This window comes from Aristolochia californica, unplaced genomic scaffold (assembly GCF_029961685.1).
Source record: "Aristolochia californica isolate CCGP_79_NKW_82.1479 unplaced genomic scaffold, dmAriCali1.0.hap1 SCAF_3, whole genome shotgun sequence".
Taxonomy (NCBI): domain Eukaryota; kingdom Viridiplantae; phylum Streptophyta; class Magnoliopsida; order Piperales; family Aristolochiaceae; genus Aristolochia; species Aristolochia californica.
Window position 1 is genome coordinate 46,481,329 of NW_027181992.1, and position 17,119 is coordinate 46,498,447.

Below are 17,119 nucleotides of genomic sequence, written 5' to 3' on the forward strand. Positions count from 1 at the left end.
TTCATGAACATTGAGGAATATGTTTATCAAAATGCCTTCAATTTGATTGAGGACTTAGTATCCATGTGTGATCCCCAATCATGTATCTACCACTTCTTAGCTGGCCTCACTTGTTTAACACGTTTGGCTTTCTATATGTGAATGACATATTTTATATATTATCGAAAAATATCTTTTGTGACCAATCTAATCCTTATAGATTGTAAATTAGAATTTTGAGGATTATTTATTTGTTCAATAAGCTATAGGGAACTTTCATGTCTTGACATTAATGGAAGTAGAGGAAGGAGGAAGAAAAGACAGATTTAGAAATTAGAATTATTCTTAGGCTCAATTCATGGAGTCCTCTTTTTTGGGTATTACTTGAACAAGAATCCCACTACCAAAATTTTTATGTCTTAAAATTTGTTTATCGATCATTTTTTATCATTTTTTTGAAATTTAATTCTAGTATGCTACATAAAAACTATTAAAGTTAGGGTTCAGATTCGTTCCAAAATAACTAGCCTATGTATAGGAGGCCTATTATCTAAACTTATAAACTCGGACTAGATCGTAATCCATTTTAATTGAGGAATTGTTCTTAATACCTTACTACATGTCTTAGCCTTCTTTAGTGCTCCTACACTTCAATAATTTCCTGGTGGAGGCCCTACAGAACCTACTCTATACCATGAAAATTTGTCTTTTATACAACTTATAGCCTATGTTAAACTCTTTAAATGTTATTAACTTTTTGTTTTATTAAAGAAAGTTTCTCTAAACTTTTGCCGTCTTGCCCTCTAGGCTAGAACTTTTTCTTTATCCATTCTGACTATTGTCATGTTGTGGTTGTGGTCTCTTGGCTGTCGATGAAACGATATGCTCAATCAAGAAAAGGTGTTCTTCTGTGCCTTTCACATCATGCTCGTAGCCATCAATGTATCCCAATTGGACGTGAAGCATCCATTCACTTAACATTGGTTTCATTTTGGAATGGATAACCACTTCTTGCCTTGATTGTTTGAGAAATTACCAATTGCCTAACATGTTTTTTACATGTGTATTTTCTCCATTTTTGTCTTGAGTTAGTTTTGAATGTTTTCATTACTTTCATAGCATATTCATTGATAATTAATTTGGTCTTTTCTTTATATATGGAACTCGATTAATAGTTATCTTGTAAATTCTTGCCTGCACATCCATAGAACTTGTAAAAATAAAAAACCAAAGTGAAAAACAATAGGGTAAAAGACATTAAACACTTCAACCGTATCATTGTTATTATTAATATTATTGCTATTATTTATGTCATTATTATTATTATTATTATTATTATTATTATATGGTTAATCTTATAGTTGTGACAAAAAAAAGGTGACCACCATCATCCTTGCAAGCAAGATAACGATGCTCGCATTTAACATACCCTGGGAAGCTAAGCTAGCAATTTTGGTACCATTTTTAGGATTGTGACAATACTAAAAACACAGATGGACCAAGGACCACATAGGAGCACCATGACTCTAGAGTTTCTTCATAATAGTTTTTATTACAAGAATGATCAAAAGTAGATGCATGATGGAAAACGCCCTAGGAGGTTGACAAGTTGCTCTAGAGCATCAGTTCTAGCTAATTTAACAGAAATTTGGTTTACTGAAATATCAAGCACCGAATTACTTGCTTTTATGTAAGAGACATTTAAATGCCAGACAAGTCCAACTAAGTTGGACCTGTATTCCTTTCTTTGAATGTGCTTTAAACATACATTTGTATAAACCCATGTTGTACATAGTAAAAAATTAACGTAAGTGCATAAAAGTTTAGAAAAATCGTCGTAAAAAGAAATAAAAAGATCTTTTTTACTAGAATTTGATTCATGTACCATGAAAGAGCTACTTGTTCATTGTACATTATAACGTCAAGGTCAATCTAACCACGAATTGTAAAATTATCGAGAAATCCATTGAAACGATCGATAGAAATTGCATAGGGTGACATGGGGGGTACATCCATTCAAGACCATCCAGTTCTACTTGAATAATGGAGCTTTCATTTCTCATAGATCTAAGTCTGAGTGGAGTGGTCATGAATGCTGTTCCCGTGCAGGTGAACTTCCTTTACTTACTCTTCTTACGCCCTTTTGAAGTATCACTTTCCCCCCTTTGTTGTCTTTTGCCAGATGAGAAAAAAATATAATGTAATGGCAAGGTAACCAAAAGGGGCACGTGATTCCAAATTGGTACCATATGAAATGCAACTTGAGAAATGTTACCATTATTGTGTCCGAAAGCTTCCACTGGTCTTCCTTGCAGCCCTGAGAAGGATAGATGAACGAATTCGGTAAGTTTTGTTAATGTGATACATAGCTTTCCTGTCTCCACAGGAAGGTTTAGAGGGTTCCATGCCATAAATATCACCCAGCCATGTGTGCCCCTTTCTACAGTTTTCTGCATCTTCTCAATGGAGTGAATTCCTATTCTGGGTCTCGAAATCTGAGGTAGTTCATTTTCACCTTTTTGTACTCTTCTTCTTCTTCTTCTTCTTCTTCCTGCTCAGAAACAACTTTTTTTTCTCTGCACTGAAATGGGTAGCAAAAGGAGTTAGACGCCAGTCGTGATTTCGTCTAAACAAAGAGGTCTGGAAAAAAAAAAAAAAAAAAGAGAAAAGAAAAGCAAACTCTACCATTGAAGAGCTACGAAACATGACACTTTGTCTGAATAAATACCAAAAGTTACGTATGATTCTTTATTTTCTGGATCGCCAACGCCATTCTTAGATGTGACACTTGACGACAGAGGTGAAAGCAACAGTAACTCCACATAAATCTAAACGGTTAATCCATCTGGAAGGTTAATTTATTGCGAAGGAATCGAAGTAGAAAGGAACGGTACTACTCCATCCGCGCTGTTCAGCTCATTTTCTGGGATTTATCTACTGGTTCATCATCTCTAAAGTTGGGTGCAGTCTAATCAGCGCATGTGTTTGTTGATCCAAATTTTCCAAGTGATGGGTCTTTTCCTGTATCATCTGTGCCTTATAATTGACGTAACTATCGACAGCACGCTGCTAGTTACAGACAATTGCTGTCCCTCCAAACCAAGTAGTTAGGGACATCAAATGGAGAATGGGGTTGGGTTCTGCCGCCGCCCCTCGGCCCCTTCATCGCACTGGTCAGATCCAAGAGGATTTCCTTTGATTCCCCTTAAGAGAACTAAAATCAAGGCTGGCCGCTGACGACCCAGCATTCTGATCATTAACATGATTTCACCTGTATCAGTTCCTTGGAAGAAGAAGAAGAAGCTAGAATGGCTACAGTTCGTAGCCAGCGGCCAAAATAAAATTGTTGGATCGGTCTTAACACGAGTACAAAACGTTTACAATTATGAAGTAGGAATCTAAGCAGATTTTGCAGAGTGGACCAAGAAGAAAAGGCTTTTTTGTACACACTTCAGGTGTTCAATGGCAGTATTCAGGTGTGACTTCACAAGAAACTGAGATCTTAGCAGCAAAATGCTCCAATTGTCGATAGCTAGTGAGTTGTTTCATCAGTGATTTATTGAATCTGCGTTCAGGCTTCTTAGAAAGATAAACTGCACTAGAGACTCTTTCTGAGAGCCAGTTAGACTTGGTAAAAGCTAAGCTTCCAACTTGAAATTAAGAACAGCTTTCAGCTTCTTTCCAGTTCCATCAGATTTTGGATAAAGGAAGTAAAGTGCCCTTACAACGGCAACCATGACATAGAGACTGATCCATTACCACTCCCTGAAAATTTCAGAACAGAAATACTTCCTTGCAGGGAAGAATGTCAAGTAACTGAACTGTCCATATTGAAGAGAGAAACGAGTTAAGAATAGCACCACAAGGATCTAAAACTAAACAATTATCTTACGTTTAAATTATTACTTGGGAAGAGGCCTCTGATCCTAGCTTCAGCTAGCTACTTTGGGACAGACTTCAAGAATAGTTTTACGTAGATCCAAGATTAGGAACCTGTTTTGGCTTTCAGATAATGTCAAATCCCTCGTTTTCTCTGTGAAAATCTAGTCGTCTTCCCTTGTCACTCTGATCTAAGAACCGAAGAGATCATCTCTTTAGAGAGTCCTCTCCATGTGACGGAAGAAGCAGAAAAAGGGAATATGGATAAATCTCAGTTTGCTCTGTCTGGAATTCAAGCCGTGTAGACTTTTTTTTACGCCATTAATGCAGTGCGCCGAGGTCAGGAAACAAAGGTTTGTTAAAATATGTTATATTCTAATGCCATTGTTGTACTCATAGCTTAGGAACTCGAGCAATCTGGGTTTTCTTTTTTCTTTGAATCTGTTCTTTTCTTATATAGGTCTGATATAGAGATAGAGATAGAGATAGAGATAGAGATTAGTGTAGAAAGAAGGAGAAGGGAGCCTAGGGGTTGGGGCAAAGGCAACACTGTCAATCATCTCTCCAGCACACACATCCTTCAGGTCACACTACCCTCTACCTCCAATGCATGTTTATGAGAACCCTGTGGGGGGGCATTAATGGCTTAGGGCACTTCCCAATAAAAAATAATCCACATTTGTCTCTCTTTGTTTTGATTTGGCCTAGGGTTTAGAAATTTATAGTTGATGGAGGGAGTCAACCAGGTGCAGTGGAGGGAGGGGAGGTCATGTGAAGATGACATGATAAACAAATCCAATGTGTTAGACAAGGGTGAGGAAACTTGAAAGATTAGAAGGGAATATTTGGGAGGATGGAAGGGAATGAGAAGGTGGAGGATGTGGAATTAGGGCTTTAGACAATATGTACATTGCACATTAATTAATGCTACCAAAGACAACACTATCCTTTAGGTCATTGAAGCTACTTTGTTCCACTCTCCACTATTTTAAATGTTGTCCTCTTCCAAGTTTGGGGAAATCAAGAATGAGTTATTTTCTAATGCCTTTGTTGATTATGGTGGATTCCAGGTTAAGGATCTTGAGATTAAGCATTCTTAATTAAGAATAGTTAAATCAAACAAAATTTTGGATCTTAGTGACTACTTGAGATTGAAGAAATATTTCGGAGTCCCCTTACAAATACGGGATCGAGAGACTGTAGTTGAATTTTTTTAGAGAAACGATTATTTGTGCCATATTTTGGAGTCCCCTTGCAAATACGGGATCGAGAGACTGTAGTTGAATTTTTTTTAGAGAAACGATTATTTGTGCCATCATAGTAAAACTTAAATAATGACCGAAATTTATTTTCCCGTCGACTAATTTTTACATTGGAAAATATTTTATTAATAATAAACTCCCTTTAACCATTTTTTTTGGTTTCTTCTCAGTTTTCCCCATAATTTTCTAACGAAAGCAATGATAAAATTATTTTCTTAGAAAAAATATGAATTGGGGTCGAAATTTTTGCGAGCTCCAAAAAATTGTAGTTAAACAAAAATTATCCGATTATTTTTTCCGATAGTTTTGTGCAAGACTAGGGTTAACTTAACTTGTTGGCACAAGCCACCCGTACCAAAATTGGGTTAGAGTCTGAATCACAGCAAAACCACCAAGAAAAAAAGATCCAAGAATTGTCAAAATGGATTCTTGTGCTGGTCCGGGAATGATCTCTCTTTCATTTTCATCCATGAAGAAAGAACTGTTCATGAAAGTATTCCAAGCTGGGAAGAACTGGTAAAATTTTAGGTGAAAAGTGATGCCCACAAAAATGTTTTGAAGTCTCGTGAGGGCTTCTCGTGAGAAGTTGAAAGCACAGCCGACATTTAGAAAAATGCTTTTTACTTGGTAGATTATATAATCTACAGTAGAGTATGTAGGAGGAGAGAGAAAGAGGAGCAGCGAATAGAGTGGGGGAAAGGAATCGCTCTCAGAGAGAAGGGTACTTTTTTAACCCGGCGTCTCCGGGAGAAGCTGAGTTCAAGTCTCCGGTTTTGCTGCTTTGCGTGTTTTGACTCTTTAGAGAGAGAAAATGAGGAGAGAGGGAGAGCTTGTTCGAGTGTCATTTTCTTAGATATACTCTCGAGGAAGAGAGACCCAAATCCCTCTCCTTTCAATGCCCAGCTCGTTTTCTATCCTTTTTTGTTGTGTCACAGACATCTGCATATCCCTCTTCTTCTCCCAATCGCTCCCCCCTTCTCTCCGCTCTCTTTTCTTCTCTTGCTCGAGCATGTCTGTTTCTTGAGCTTCTCTCTATATTGTCTGGTTTTATTCTTCTATATACATCTTAAGAGCTAGCGTTTATCTCGGACCAGATTTTCAGCTTGCGGGGGGAGCGAGAAAAAAATCGCAGTGTTTTGTGAGAGTTGGGGAGGTCAGGATCGATGGAAACGAAGTGGGTTCTGCTCCGGAGTGTGATATCGAGAGTTGAGTGAGCGGAAATCGGCGGAAGAGATGCCCTTTCAAGGTGTTTTCATGGAGCCCCCTTCGGTGCCACAGGCTCCCGATCTATCCTTACACATTAGTCCTCCGAATAGCGCTCCGACATCCATGTGCAACGGCAACGGGGAGCAAGACGTGGGGTTCAATCAGTGGCGTCAAGGCCTGAAATCTCACAGTGATGGCTCCCTCAGGCCCCACTCGCTGGCTTGCACCAACCTCGCTCTCACCAACCCCTCCGGTCTGATGGAAGCCGAGAGCCGCTGCAGAAGAAATATCTTCGAGGAAGACCAGCCACCGATTCCGTCGCTGTTTCATCTCAACAACCACAGGATGAACCACATAAACCACGGTTCTTCCCTCCTCGAAATTCCGGAGGGTCTCCGGCCGATCAAGGGGATCCCTGTGTATCACAACCGTTCCTTCCCGTTCGTCGCGTTGGATCAGAAGGATCCCAAGCTGGGTTTTTATCCCATGTCCTATCCGTCCTGGTCCTCGCCGTCGCCGTCTTGTTCGTCGTCAGGCGCCACTGTGGGTGTAGTGGGAGGGCTGGACCAGGTGGCGATATTACACTCGGGGCCTGCTTCTTCGAGTTATAGGATATCGGCAGCTGGGACGCGGTTTAATGGGTTCTCGTCGGAGTCCATGAGGAACCACCAGCTAAATCACCATCCTCAGTACGGGTTAGGATCGTCGGACGGCTCGCACGGTGTGCTCAGGTCCAGATTTATGCCCAAGCTGCCAACGAAGAGGAGCATGCGGGCCCCTCGAATGCGGTGGACTAGTACCCTCCATGCTCGCTTCGTCCATGCCGTCGAGCTTCTCGGCGGACATGAAAGTAGGCAAATTTATTCTTTTTTTGTGTCAAATATTCATTTAGCTTCTCTACAGAGTGATGGACTTCGTTTATCTGATCTTATCTTCTTCTTTCTGAAGTAAAAACAAGTTCAAATGTTTGCCAGTTCCAGACTTTGTCTCGGATCCCTCTTCTGAATTTCTTTTTCCCCATTTTGTTTTTTTGTTTTCGTATTTGGCTACCAGGAGCTACTCCGAAGTCTGTTCTAGAGCTCATGGATGTCAAAGATCTCACTCTAGCTCATGTGAAGAGCCATCTACAGGTACGGCTAGCTCCATGGAAGAAAGGAAAGAAAACATTAAAGAAAGACGAGGCTTCATCTCTATCCCTCTCTCTGCTTCTAATCAGAACATCATCCATTACTTTCAGACTCCGGCACAGTAGCCGAGGGTTGCAGTGAATGAATGACTGAATGAATGAAATGAACAGAGGAGTCTGGTTTTCTGAGACTAGACAGCTTCTTTTCTGGAGAGAGAAATCGAGTACAGAAATGATAGAGAGAAAAGAAGCCATCATTTCACAATAATACAGGCCATTACTAATCTCACCAAATATCAACCTCGTGGTTAATGGAAATATATTAAGAATCGATAAAAGTGAGAGAAGACTCAAGACCCGTTTTGGATTTGAACGATTTTTTTAGGGAAATGGGAACTTTATTTTAGTAATCTGTCCCCCTTTTCTTTCCTTTTTCTTCTTCTGCTCTTTCTTTACTTGTCTTTGTTTCTCTTTGCCATTGCAGATGTATCGAACTGTTAAGACCACTGACAAGCCTGCAGCTTCCTCAGGTAATTCGTGTTGCTTAGCTTTCACCCTTTTTCTCTTCTGCAGTTTTCTCCCCATTAATTTTGGAATCTTCACCACCCGTTTGGGAAATCTCTTCTCTCGATTTCTTCCTCTCCATCCCTCCTGCAGCTATCCATTTCTGCACCTAACGCTAACACGGGCCACTCGTTTCCTTATTCCTCTTTCTTCCTTCTCGTTTCTTCTCCAACAGGTCAATCCGATGGCTCCGGCGAGGAAGACCTGTCGCCTGCAACTGCCATGAACGATCTCAACATCAGACGACTCGCAGAACCCAGAGGATCTGAGGGGTCTACACAAACTGACATCGATTACGCTTCTTCAACGAGCCTATGGAGCAACTCGTCAAGGTGACCTATTAATCCCCATTTTCCTCTTCGATCGACTCCTCTTTCTCTCACGTGTATCTGTACCCGTTCTTCCTTTTTTTGTTTTTCTGCATGGTTCGACTCAACATAGCTTAAAAAAATCAACACACACGTCCTCCATTTCTAAAGAATATAAAAGGGTTTCTCTGGCAGCTTTTGCTTTTTCGCTTCATTTGAGATTGATGCGCGAATTAGCTCCAAAAGTGTTAAAAGCAAAGCAACCCAGATATCAAACTCTACCCAGTAAAGAAAAAAAGCAATCCCCCTCCCTGCATTTTTCTATTTGTTATTGTCATCAGGAGGTTCTTATTCTCGCTCGACCGAGAGTGTGACCAAGAAGCCCACATCCCTTGACTTAAGTGCTCTCCTCTTTTTGTTGAAGCATGACATATTATATTCCGGCATAGTACTACATTGTCTGCTTTGATGATTTTCTCGGAGTCCTTCCTCCTCTCTCACTCTCTCTCTCTCCTCCTTTCTCCTCTCGTTTGTTTTTTTACCTGCATCAAAATTCGTAATCTGTTTCCTCGTCTTTTTTCTTTTGCTTTTCGACCATTCTAACATCCTCGCGTTCGAAACGCATTGGTACGTTTCTGTAAATCTGCTAATCTACAGTGCGATGCATTCACTATTCATCCAGAAAGCTCTCTGCTCCGACGTACATACACTGCCACAGTCTACGTATTCCTATTTTCAGCTTTCCTTTGCCTATTTCATTTGTCTCCAGATAAACTCCAACCAGGCCAGTTGGTCCAAGGTTGGTTTTTCAGCTCCCTTTTTGTCTCTTTGCTTCTCCTGCTTCTTTCGGTACATGGGACTATGACCTCTGCAGTGAAAGCCATTGTAGTACTTTTGTCTCGATCGGGTTTGAATGATTTCATTAGTCTCCAAGCAATTTTGCGAGGACAAAAGCAAACTTGTAGAAGATCATACAGAAACTTCCTAAAAAATGCTTCTTCACAAATGGGAATTGTGGGCAATACTAGCCGCTTCTCTCCTCCCATTATCTTCCCAACATAGTATGAAAACTTAGGTGAACTCTCCCCAGTCGACCACCTTAAGCTTGAGGTTTTGAATGAGAATAACTTTTATGGGATTAGAACAGCCAGGTTCCCTAATTATTCAACATGTTCAAAGCTTACCATAAGTGCCGACACATGAAGGGGGTTGTAAATGGTGAAGAAAGACTTCAAGAAGTTCATCTTCACAATGTGGCCATACATTCTTTTCTTAAACAGCAATGTAGGCTCTGGGATTTGCTCCGCTTCAAGCAGTTAGCTAGTGATCATTTCACGCAGAATTTTGATTGCATAGTTGTGAATATTTCATAATTGAGTTGCTTCGGCGGGTTGGTGTTTCTGTCTCTGTCTTGAGAGATATTTGAGCTTGTAAGAAATTAGTCAAGGGGACCTGGACATGAAAATTTTAAAGTGTTGAAGCAAGGGAATTTACCTTCCACATCCTTTAATCTGAGTACTTAAATTCAGAATCATTCTATCATAGCTCAAGGAAGCTCTGATCTTCGAGATCAGCCAATTCCTTGGCAGACTCTCTTGCTAGATCGCTCCTGTAATATTGTTGTTTCTCTTTGTTCTCTTTGATAAAGCTCATCTTCACAAAAAAAGAAGAAAAAAAACACCACAGAGAAACACTTACGGGCACCTCCACTAACCTTATCCTAATACTGTTTAAGCATTTAGCTGGGTCGTAGCTTCATTCATGATATCTGCTCACCCAAAGCACCCTTCTCATTCACTTTTCTGCATGCCAAAAAATAGTAGTTAGTCTGAGTGATGCAAACCATTTTGTAGCAAATCACGACATGGTTACAGTCGGGATTTTTGCAGCAGAGGCAACTGGGTGCAGACAAATTCCAGTGAAACAGACGGACTGGGAACGCCGGGTTTATATTCTCAACAAAAATCCGGATTAGCATTCGAGGTACAAAATTGCACTTGAAAACAGAATTATATGTTGCAGAAGATTAAGAATGGTTCATGCGTTTCATCTGCATGTAAGAATGTCTGTAAGAGTCTATTCTAACAAGCTTGTCATTCCGTGACAGGAAAGTAACTCTACACGCTCCAAAGATTCACCACGGCCCCATTCGGAGCTCAAAAATCCCAGCTTAGAGTTCACCCTCGGGAGGCCAGATTGGCATAGGAAAGAGAACGATTGATGGTGATATACTGATGGGAAGCACCCATTGAATTTGTGTTGGTATTCCCTTCATTGCTTCAATATGTTTAGATGTGAGAAGAAGATGAGTATATGTTTTATATATAGCAGCTGAAGAAGAAGAAGAAGAAGATAAAAACACAGAAGAAGGAGAAGCAAGTCTTATGATATCCATGAATGTAATCCCACGCTTTTACTCGACATCATCATTTTTCTTCTCTTGCTTTCTGTATGTCTAGCCATGAGAGAGTGGGAGTTCCAAAGGGAGCTCACTGGTTTTGGGTTGTAGCTGTATCTCATATGCATGAAATCTGGAAAGAAGAGGAACGAGAATGAATGGAGTGTAGGTGATGCATCATCGTTTTCTTCTTCTTTCGTATTTTTTTCTACATTCTTCACACCTAGGATGTAATATGTTGTCTTCTTGGGCCATTGATCTATGCGATGTGAAAGCTTGAATGGTTGTTTCATGGCTATTTCTGGAGGAATGACCAATTGAGCTCCTCATCTAGTTTAAAGGGAGAGCTCGAGATGATGTTGAATCCAGAAAGCCAGTGACCTGGTTCCCAATTCTCTCTTTCCAGTTACTATGTCTGTAAGGAAGCCATGGACATGAATGGACAACTTTGATTCCATCTCAAATGTGCCCATTAATGGGAACCATCTACATTGGATAGTTTCATAAGATGTCTGATACAGATAAATTTTCATTAAATCCAATTTTTTGAACACAAAAATTGAAGAATATTAATAAAATCACCTTGCAGTTTCATAAGGGAAAAAACTACTCTTTAAGATAGGAAGATAGAAGTAAGTTTATATGGTTTTAGTAGAGATAAACTGAAAAAAAAAATACAATCAATAGATCATGAAAAAGGAACAGCCAATGACAAAAAGAGAGAGAGAGAGAGAGAGAGAGAGAGAGAGAGAGCTCTTTTCTAATTTTTTTAGAGGTTTACAAATATTATGAGTGAAAAAGTGTTTTTTTTTTCAAAATAAAAAAAATATCTTGTTGTTTAACCTAATTCTCCAATGATCATAAGGTTTTGAAGTCTAAAATTTACTCCCTAGTGTGTTCACTATTTTAAAATCAGAGTTCTCAAATCCGAATTAGATTAGCCTACCAACCAATTTAAACGAAATGCGGTCTATTGATCGAGTTGATAGTCTACCTGACTTGTCCCATGGGGGAAGAAGCTATCCATCTTATGAAATTTTTATTATTTTAAAATTTTAAAAATATTTATGATTGACTCTATTGATGGTCAAATTTAATGATCTAACATTAGCTTGTTAGATATAGAATTTGGCAATTAGTATGAATTTTATGATTATTCTTCATATTTTAAATAATAAAATTTAATAATTAGTTTGTTAACTATTGTTGTAGATAAATTCCTTAGAGAACTTCCATATAAAGTTAATAATGTATTTATATTATAAAATAAAAAAAGAAGAATGGGCTCATGTTCAAACTACTTTAGTTGCACCTAAGTTTTTCTTCTTTAAAAATGTTATGCTCTTTACATGAATGATATTTAATTTCATATATTTACAATAATACCAAAATCTTCATTATATCATTAAAATGTGACAAATATAAGACAAAAACTTATATGAACATCAAGCATGATACATGGGATAAATGTTAAAGGAATATGTTTTTGTTGTTCTGTATTAAAATATAAAAAGATACTCTAGTCATAGCTTATAGATATAAAACAAAAATAATTTTTTTTATTTGAAATGACATGTATGAAACATCAATTTTTAATATTTGATCCCTTTTTAGATGATAAATGGAAAATTAGAATAAGGGTGTTTTGTAACTTTATATTAAAAGGTAGCTTTGGAGTCTGTCATAGGTTATTCTTTGTCGTTCTAACATGCTCATTAAACTCCTTAAGATTCCTTATCACCGTTCATAATTTTGTGTTGATCAAATTGTCTTCTTTGGTCACATACTAATTATCTCATTGCATGAATTGGAAGAAGAATTCAATTCTTACTTTCCAATATCATAGTTTACCCCCAATGCACATGGGAGGTGGATTTGCAAATTGACTTTTGGGAATGAGCATTTTTTTTTTCTTGAGAAGTTTTAGAATTGATTAATTATTATGAATTTTAAGTTAATCGTTCTAAGTTTGCTCTGATGCCAATTATTGGCCCAAGTAGCACTCGAGAGGGGGTTGAATTGAGAATAGTTCAAATTTAAGTCCTAAAATGAATGTAAATGCAAGGTAAATCAAACAACCACAAGAAGTCAAGATTTTTTGTTTTTGATGTTCCTCTAGTGGTAATCACCACCCAAGAACTTTGGCCAAAAAAATACTAGTATCCTCTACTAAAAAATACAAAGATTAATAATTTTTTTTATCCCAAACAAATACGATTCCCTATTGCACTTTTTTCAATCTCTCCCAAAGAGAACTTTTTGACAATGAAATAGATTTTGGATCTAGTAGGCACCTCCCTCTCTATATTCATGGTTCTAGATAATCCACCTTTCTAGATTCTTGGTTCAAAAAAAAACTTTTGAAAGAAAAATAAAATTACAATTTAAAAATAAAAACTTATACCCTTTTTGTGGAGAGATAATCTCACTCTCACTCCTATTGTGATCTACAACTCCAATTTTGAAGCAAATGTAAGATTGAATATGCAAATCGTGGGAAACTAAAAATGAATGAGAGATTTGGAAGAGTTGAATGAATGAAGAAATTCTTTTCTTTTTAAAAAACAAAAGAGCAATAAGGTAAGAGAAATTTTTTAAAGGCTTGCGATTACAATTGAATGTTCTTAGATGTTCATGGTGTTGAGAAAATCACGATTGAAATCAAAGATAAGCTCAACCATTGTAAATGGATTGTATAAAATTGCGAGAATAGCGATTATAGATTGTAAAACTCTTGTATAAATTAACTCTTCATTCAATAGAAATCAACACACGGAAAAATAAACCTCCCTATTTTACACGGTATTAGAGCAGACACTCTACCCTGTCTCTACCGCTCTCGCTCCCTCATCCGACCATGAGGTTGAGAGATTTTAGCCTTGTCTTCTCTCAAAAATTTTGTCGAGTTTTTTCTCCCTATTCGTCGTGCTTTGCTGGTGTTCACCGAGTTTCTTTCTCCCCATTCACAGAGCTTCGCTGCTGTTCTCTGCTCACTATTTTTCGTCGTCGCGCTATCGTTTGTCACCCACTGTTCGTCGTCGTTCACCTGCTATTTGTTGCTTCTTCAATTTTTTTCTCTTTCGTTCTACTCCAAAGTGTGAGGCGAGAATACGAAGATTTATAACAAACCTTGGTGCTAATGCTTTGAATTAAATCAACGCCTTTTCCAAAGCTCCAAGCCTGTTGGAATGGGCTTGTCTTTAATATGCAAGTCACGCCTTCGCTAACAGGTCAATCTTTTGGCGCAATGGTTAATAACATGGTATCAAAGTAGGTTGGTCTCAAGTTCGAGTCTCGCTCTTGGTCTCAAGTTCGAGTCTCGCTCCCCCGTTTGTTCCATCCCCGCATAGTTGGGACTTTGTCTTTGGCCGTCCCCATATAGGTAGGATTGTGCATTTGTATTTGTACACAGGTGTTCCCCGTGCGGGGGAGTGTTGGAATGAACTTATCTTTAATATACAAGTTGCGTCGTCGCTAATAGGTCGATCTTTTGGCACAATGGTTAGTAACATGGTATCAGAGCAGGTAGGTCTCGAGTTCGAGTCCCGCTCCCCCCGTTTGTTCCGTCCCCGCATAGGTGGGACTTTGTCTTTGGCCGTCCCCGTATAGGTGGGATTGTGCATTTGTATTTGTACACGGGTGTTCCCCGTGCGGGGGAGTATTGGAATGGGCTTGTCTTTAATATGCAAGTTGCGCTTTCGCTAACAGATCGATCTTTTGGCGCAATGGTTAGTACCAATGCCGAGTCGATACAGATCCTAGTCGATTGAGCCAATACAAATCCGAGATGAGCTAACCCAACTGAGCCGAGCCACACCAGTTTTTTTGACGAGTCAACTCGGACCTGATTTTCTACTGTCAAGCTCCTCTCGGGGTAAATTATTCTTTGCCCTCCCTTTTATCACCGTTTCCCATCATCATGATGAACGATCAAGCTTTGAATGGAGGCAAGCTTGATGTTGTCAATCCATATTTTATTCATCATTCCGATCATCCAAGAATGGTGCTTGTTTCCAAGCATCTCAATAGGAAAAATTATTCGACATGGTGTAGAGCCATGACGATTTCTTTGAATGCGAAATCCAAGTTAGGGTTCATAGATGGAACCACCATAATGCCGTCTGCCACAGACAAACTAGACGAGTATGCTTCATGAAGAAAATGTAATGATATAATCCTCTCTTGGATTCTCAATTCACTCACACCAGATATTACAGACAACGTTATTTTTTCGACCACCGCCTAGGAGGTATGGGAAGACCTTCAGGATTGGCAATGCCCCTCGTATTTTTCAGATTGAGAGGGACATTGGTTGTCTTACTTAAGATCAGATGACTGTTGCGGCTTATTACACAAAGCTTAAGATTATGGGATGAACTAGGATCCTATAATGACATTGTTTGCTCTTGTGGGACAAACCATAAGAGACATAGACCGATGCAATTTCTCATGGGCCTTAATGAGTCCTATAGTGCAATCTGAGGGCAAATTTTATTGATGAGTCCACTTCCTGATGTTGCCAAAACTTACTCTTCCATTGTACAAGAAGAGAAGCAGAGAAGCTTTGGGACTGTATGTGAGACGACGGAGAACTTAGTCATGGTCATTCAACAGAATAAACCAGTAGCTTTGGCTGTTCAATGTGGACAAGGTTCCTCTTCTACCCCTAATAGAAAATATTTGCACTGCTCTTATTGTGATCGTGATCATTATGTCCGAGAAACATGTTGGAAGCTAAATGGGTACCCACTAGACCACCCTAAACATGCTTCAAAAAAGCCTATTCAGGGAAGTACTCATTTCAAACGCAACAATAGTCATCAGTCATCCGTCAACAATGTCAAGGAGGGTCTAATATTGCAAGAAGTGCCATCAGTGACGAATGGTCTCTCTGCTTTACAAATCCAACAAATCTTATCTATTATGCAAGGAAAAGTGACAACACAATCCGCCAATCCTAAAGTTAATGTTGTCGCCGCTTCCTCAGGTTTGTTACAAACATTATTGCAACTCCATCGATTGATTATCGACAGTGGTGCAACATACCACATTTCTTCATCTCCAACTTTGCTCATCAACAACAACAAGAACACTCTTTTGCCACCAGTTGTTATGCTAAGTGGAGAACATGCTCCAATTACTTCTATTGGGAATTTACCTTTGGCTTCCATTATTACTTTAACAATATGTGTTTAGTGTGCTATCTTTTAAGGTGGATTTAATGTCAGGGAGTCGAGTTACCAGAGATCTCAATTGTTCAATAACTTTTTTCCTCATTGGTGTATTTTGCAGGATTTGATGATAAGAACAATGATTGGTTTGGGTGAACAACGAGACGGACTTTATCATTTGGTTGTGTTAGCATCAAAGAAGCCACCACCTCCACCTCCATCTGTAACAACGACTTCCTATCGTTCATCTGGTCATCAGGTCACCGGCTTGTTGCATCATCGATTGGGGCATTTATCTTCCTCTAGATTAGATTTTATGGCAAAACATCTGTTAGATTTCTCTTTCTAGTCTAATATTGCTTGTGATGCTTGTGTTTTTTCAAAATAAAGTAGACTTCTTTTTTCTGTTAGATCTTTTGAATTAATTCATTGTGACATTTGGGGGCCCTATAAAACATCCTCTCTTTCTGGTGCGAAATATTTTTTGACTATTGTGGACGATTATTCTAGATTCACCTAGGTATTTTTTATGCATCACAAAAGTGAAATACAACATTTACTTGTCAATTTTTTCTCTTTTGTCCAAACACAATTTCATGTTTCTATAGCCAACATTCAGGTTGATAATGGTGGAGAATTCTTTTCCATGCACAAATTTTTTAAACAAAAAAGGGACCAATTATTAGCATTATTGTGTTTATACTCCCCAACAAAATGGGGTTGTTGAGCGCAAGCACCACAATATTCTTGAATCAACTTGTGTTTTTCGTTTTCAAGCCCACCTTCCTTTACATTTTTGGGCAAAATGTGTTTATACTGTTGTTCATATAATTAATTGTTTGCCCATACCACTTCTTTCTCGCCAAACTCATTTTGAACGGCTTTATGGCAAGCTCCCTTCTTATTCCCATCTTCGGGTTTTTGGGTGTCTTGCTTATGCTACTGAAGTGCACGTCCCCCATAAATTCGCTCCTCGAGCCAAACGCTGTATTTTTTTTGGCTATCCAATTGGTCAGAAAGCTTACAAGCTATATGATCTTACCACTCATCAAATGTTCACCAACCGTGATGTTATTTTTCATGAAAATATTTTTTCTTTTGAGTCCATTCCATCCACTCCCTCCAATTCAGCCCTGGTGATTCCTCTTTTTGTACTCAATCTTTACCAACAACAGTTACCATCGACTCCACTTCCTCCTCCACCATCATCTGCTACTCTTCCTTCC

At 38.8% G+C, this 17,119-nt stretch overlaps 1 protein-coding gene and 1 pseudogene across 4 annotated transcripts; both read left to right on the plus strand.

Annotated features, from left to right (window-relative positions):
• The first annotated feature begins 6,042 nt into the window (after positions 1-6,042).
• LOC137958970 (transcription repressor KAN1-like) lies at positions 6,043-11,233 on the plus strand. 4 transcript variants are annotated; one of them, XM_068806203.1, is made up of 6 exons: positions 6,043-7,176; positions 7,380-7,456; positions 7,937-7,982; positions 8,192-8,348; positions 10,178-10,307; positions 10,432-11,233. In XM_068806203.1, the coding sequence occupies exons 1-6, from the start codon at positions 6,354-6,356 to the stop codon at positions 10,543-10,545; spliced, it is 1,347 nt and encodes a 448-aa protein (XP_068662304.1). In that variant the 5' UTR covers positions 6,043-6,353; the 3' UTR covers positions 10,546-11,233. The 4 variants fall into 4 exon arrangements, with proteins under 4 accessions (XP_068662304.1, XP_068662305.1, XP_068662306.1 ...); XM_068806204.1 differs by having other exon boundaries at positions 10,199-10,307; XM_068806205.1 differs by having other exon boundaries at positions 10,214-10,307.
• Positions 11,234-14,722: 3,489 nt separating this feature from the next.
• Positions 14,723-16,242, plus strand: LOC137959635 (uncharacterized; annotated as a pseudogene).
• Positions 16,243-17,119: the final 877 nt, after the last annotated feature.

What these genes read in the sequence shown, in the direction of transcription:
- LOC137958970 (XM_068806203.1), top strand. Translation starts at nt 6,354, where the DNA reads ATGCCCTTTCAAGGTGTTTTCATGGAGCCCCCTTCGGTGCCACAGGCT. An exon ending in GCTTCTCGGCGGACATGAAA is followed by an intron (nt 7,177 to 7,379) that starts GTAGGCAAATTT and finishes TTTGGCTACCAG; the next exon opens with GAGCTACTCCGAAGTCTGTT. An exon ending in AATCCGGATTAGCATTCGAG is followed by an intron (nt 10,308 to 10,431) that starts GTACAAAATTGC and finishes ATTCCGTGACAG; the next exon opens with GAAAGTAACTCTACACGCTC.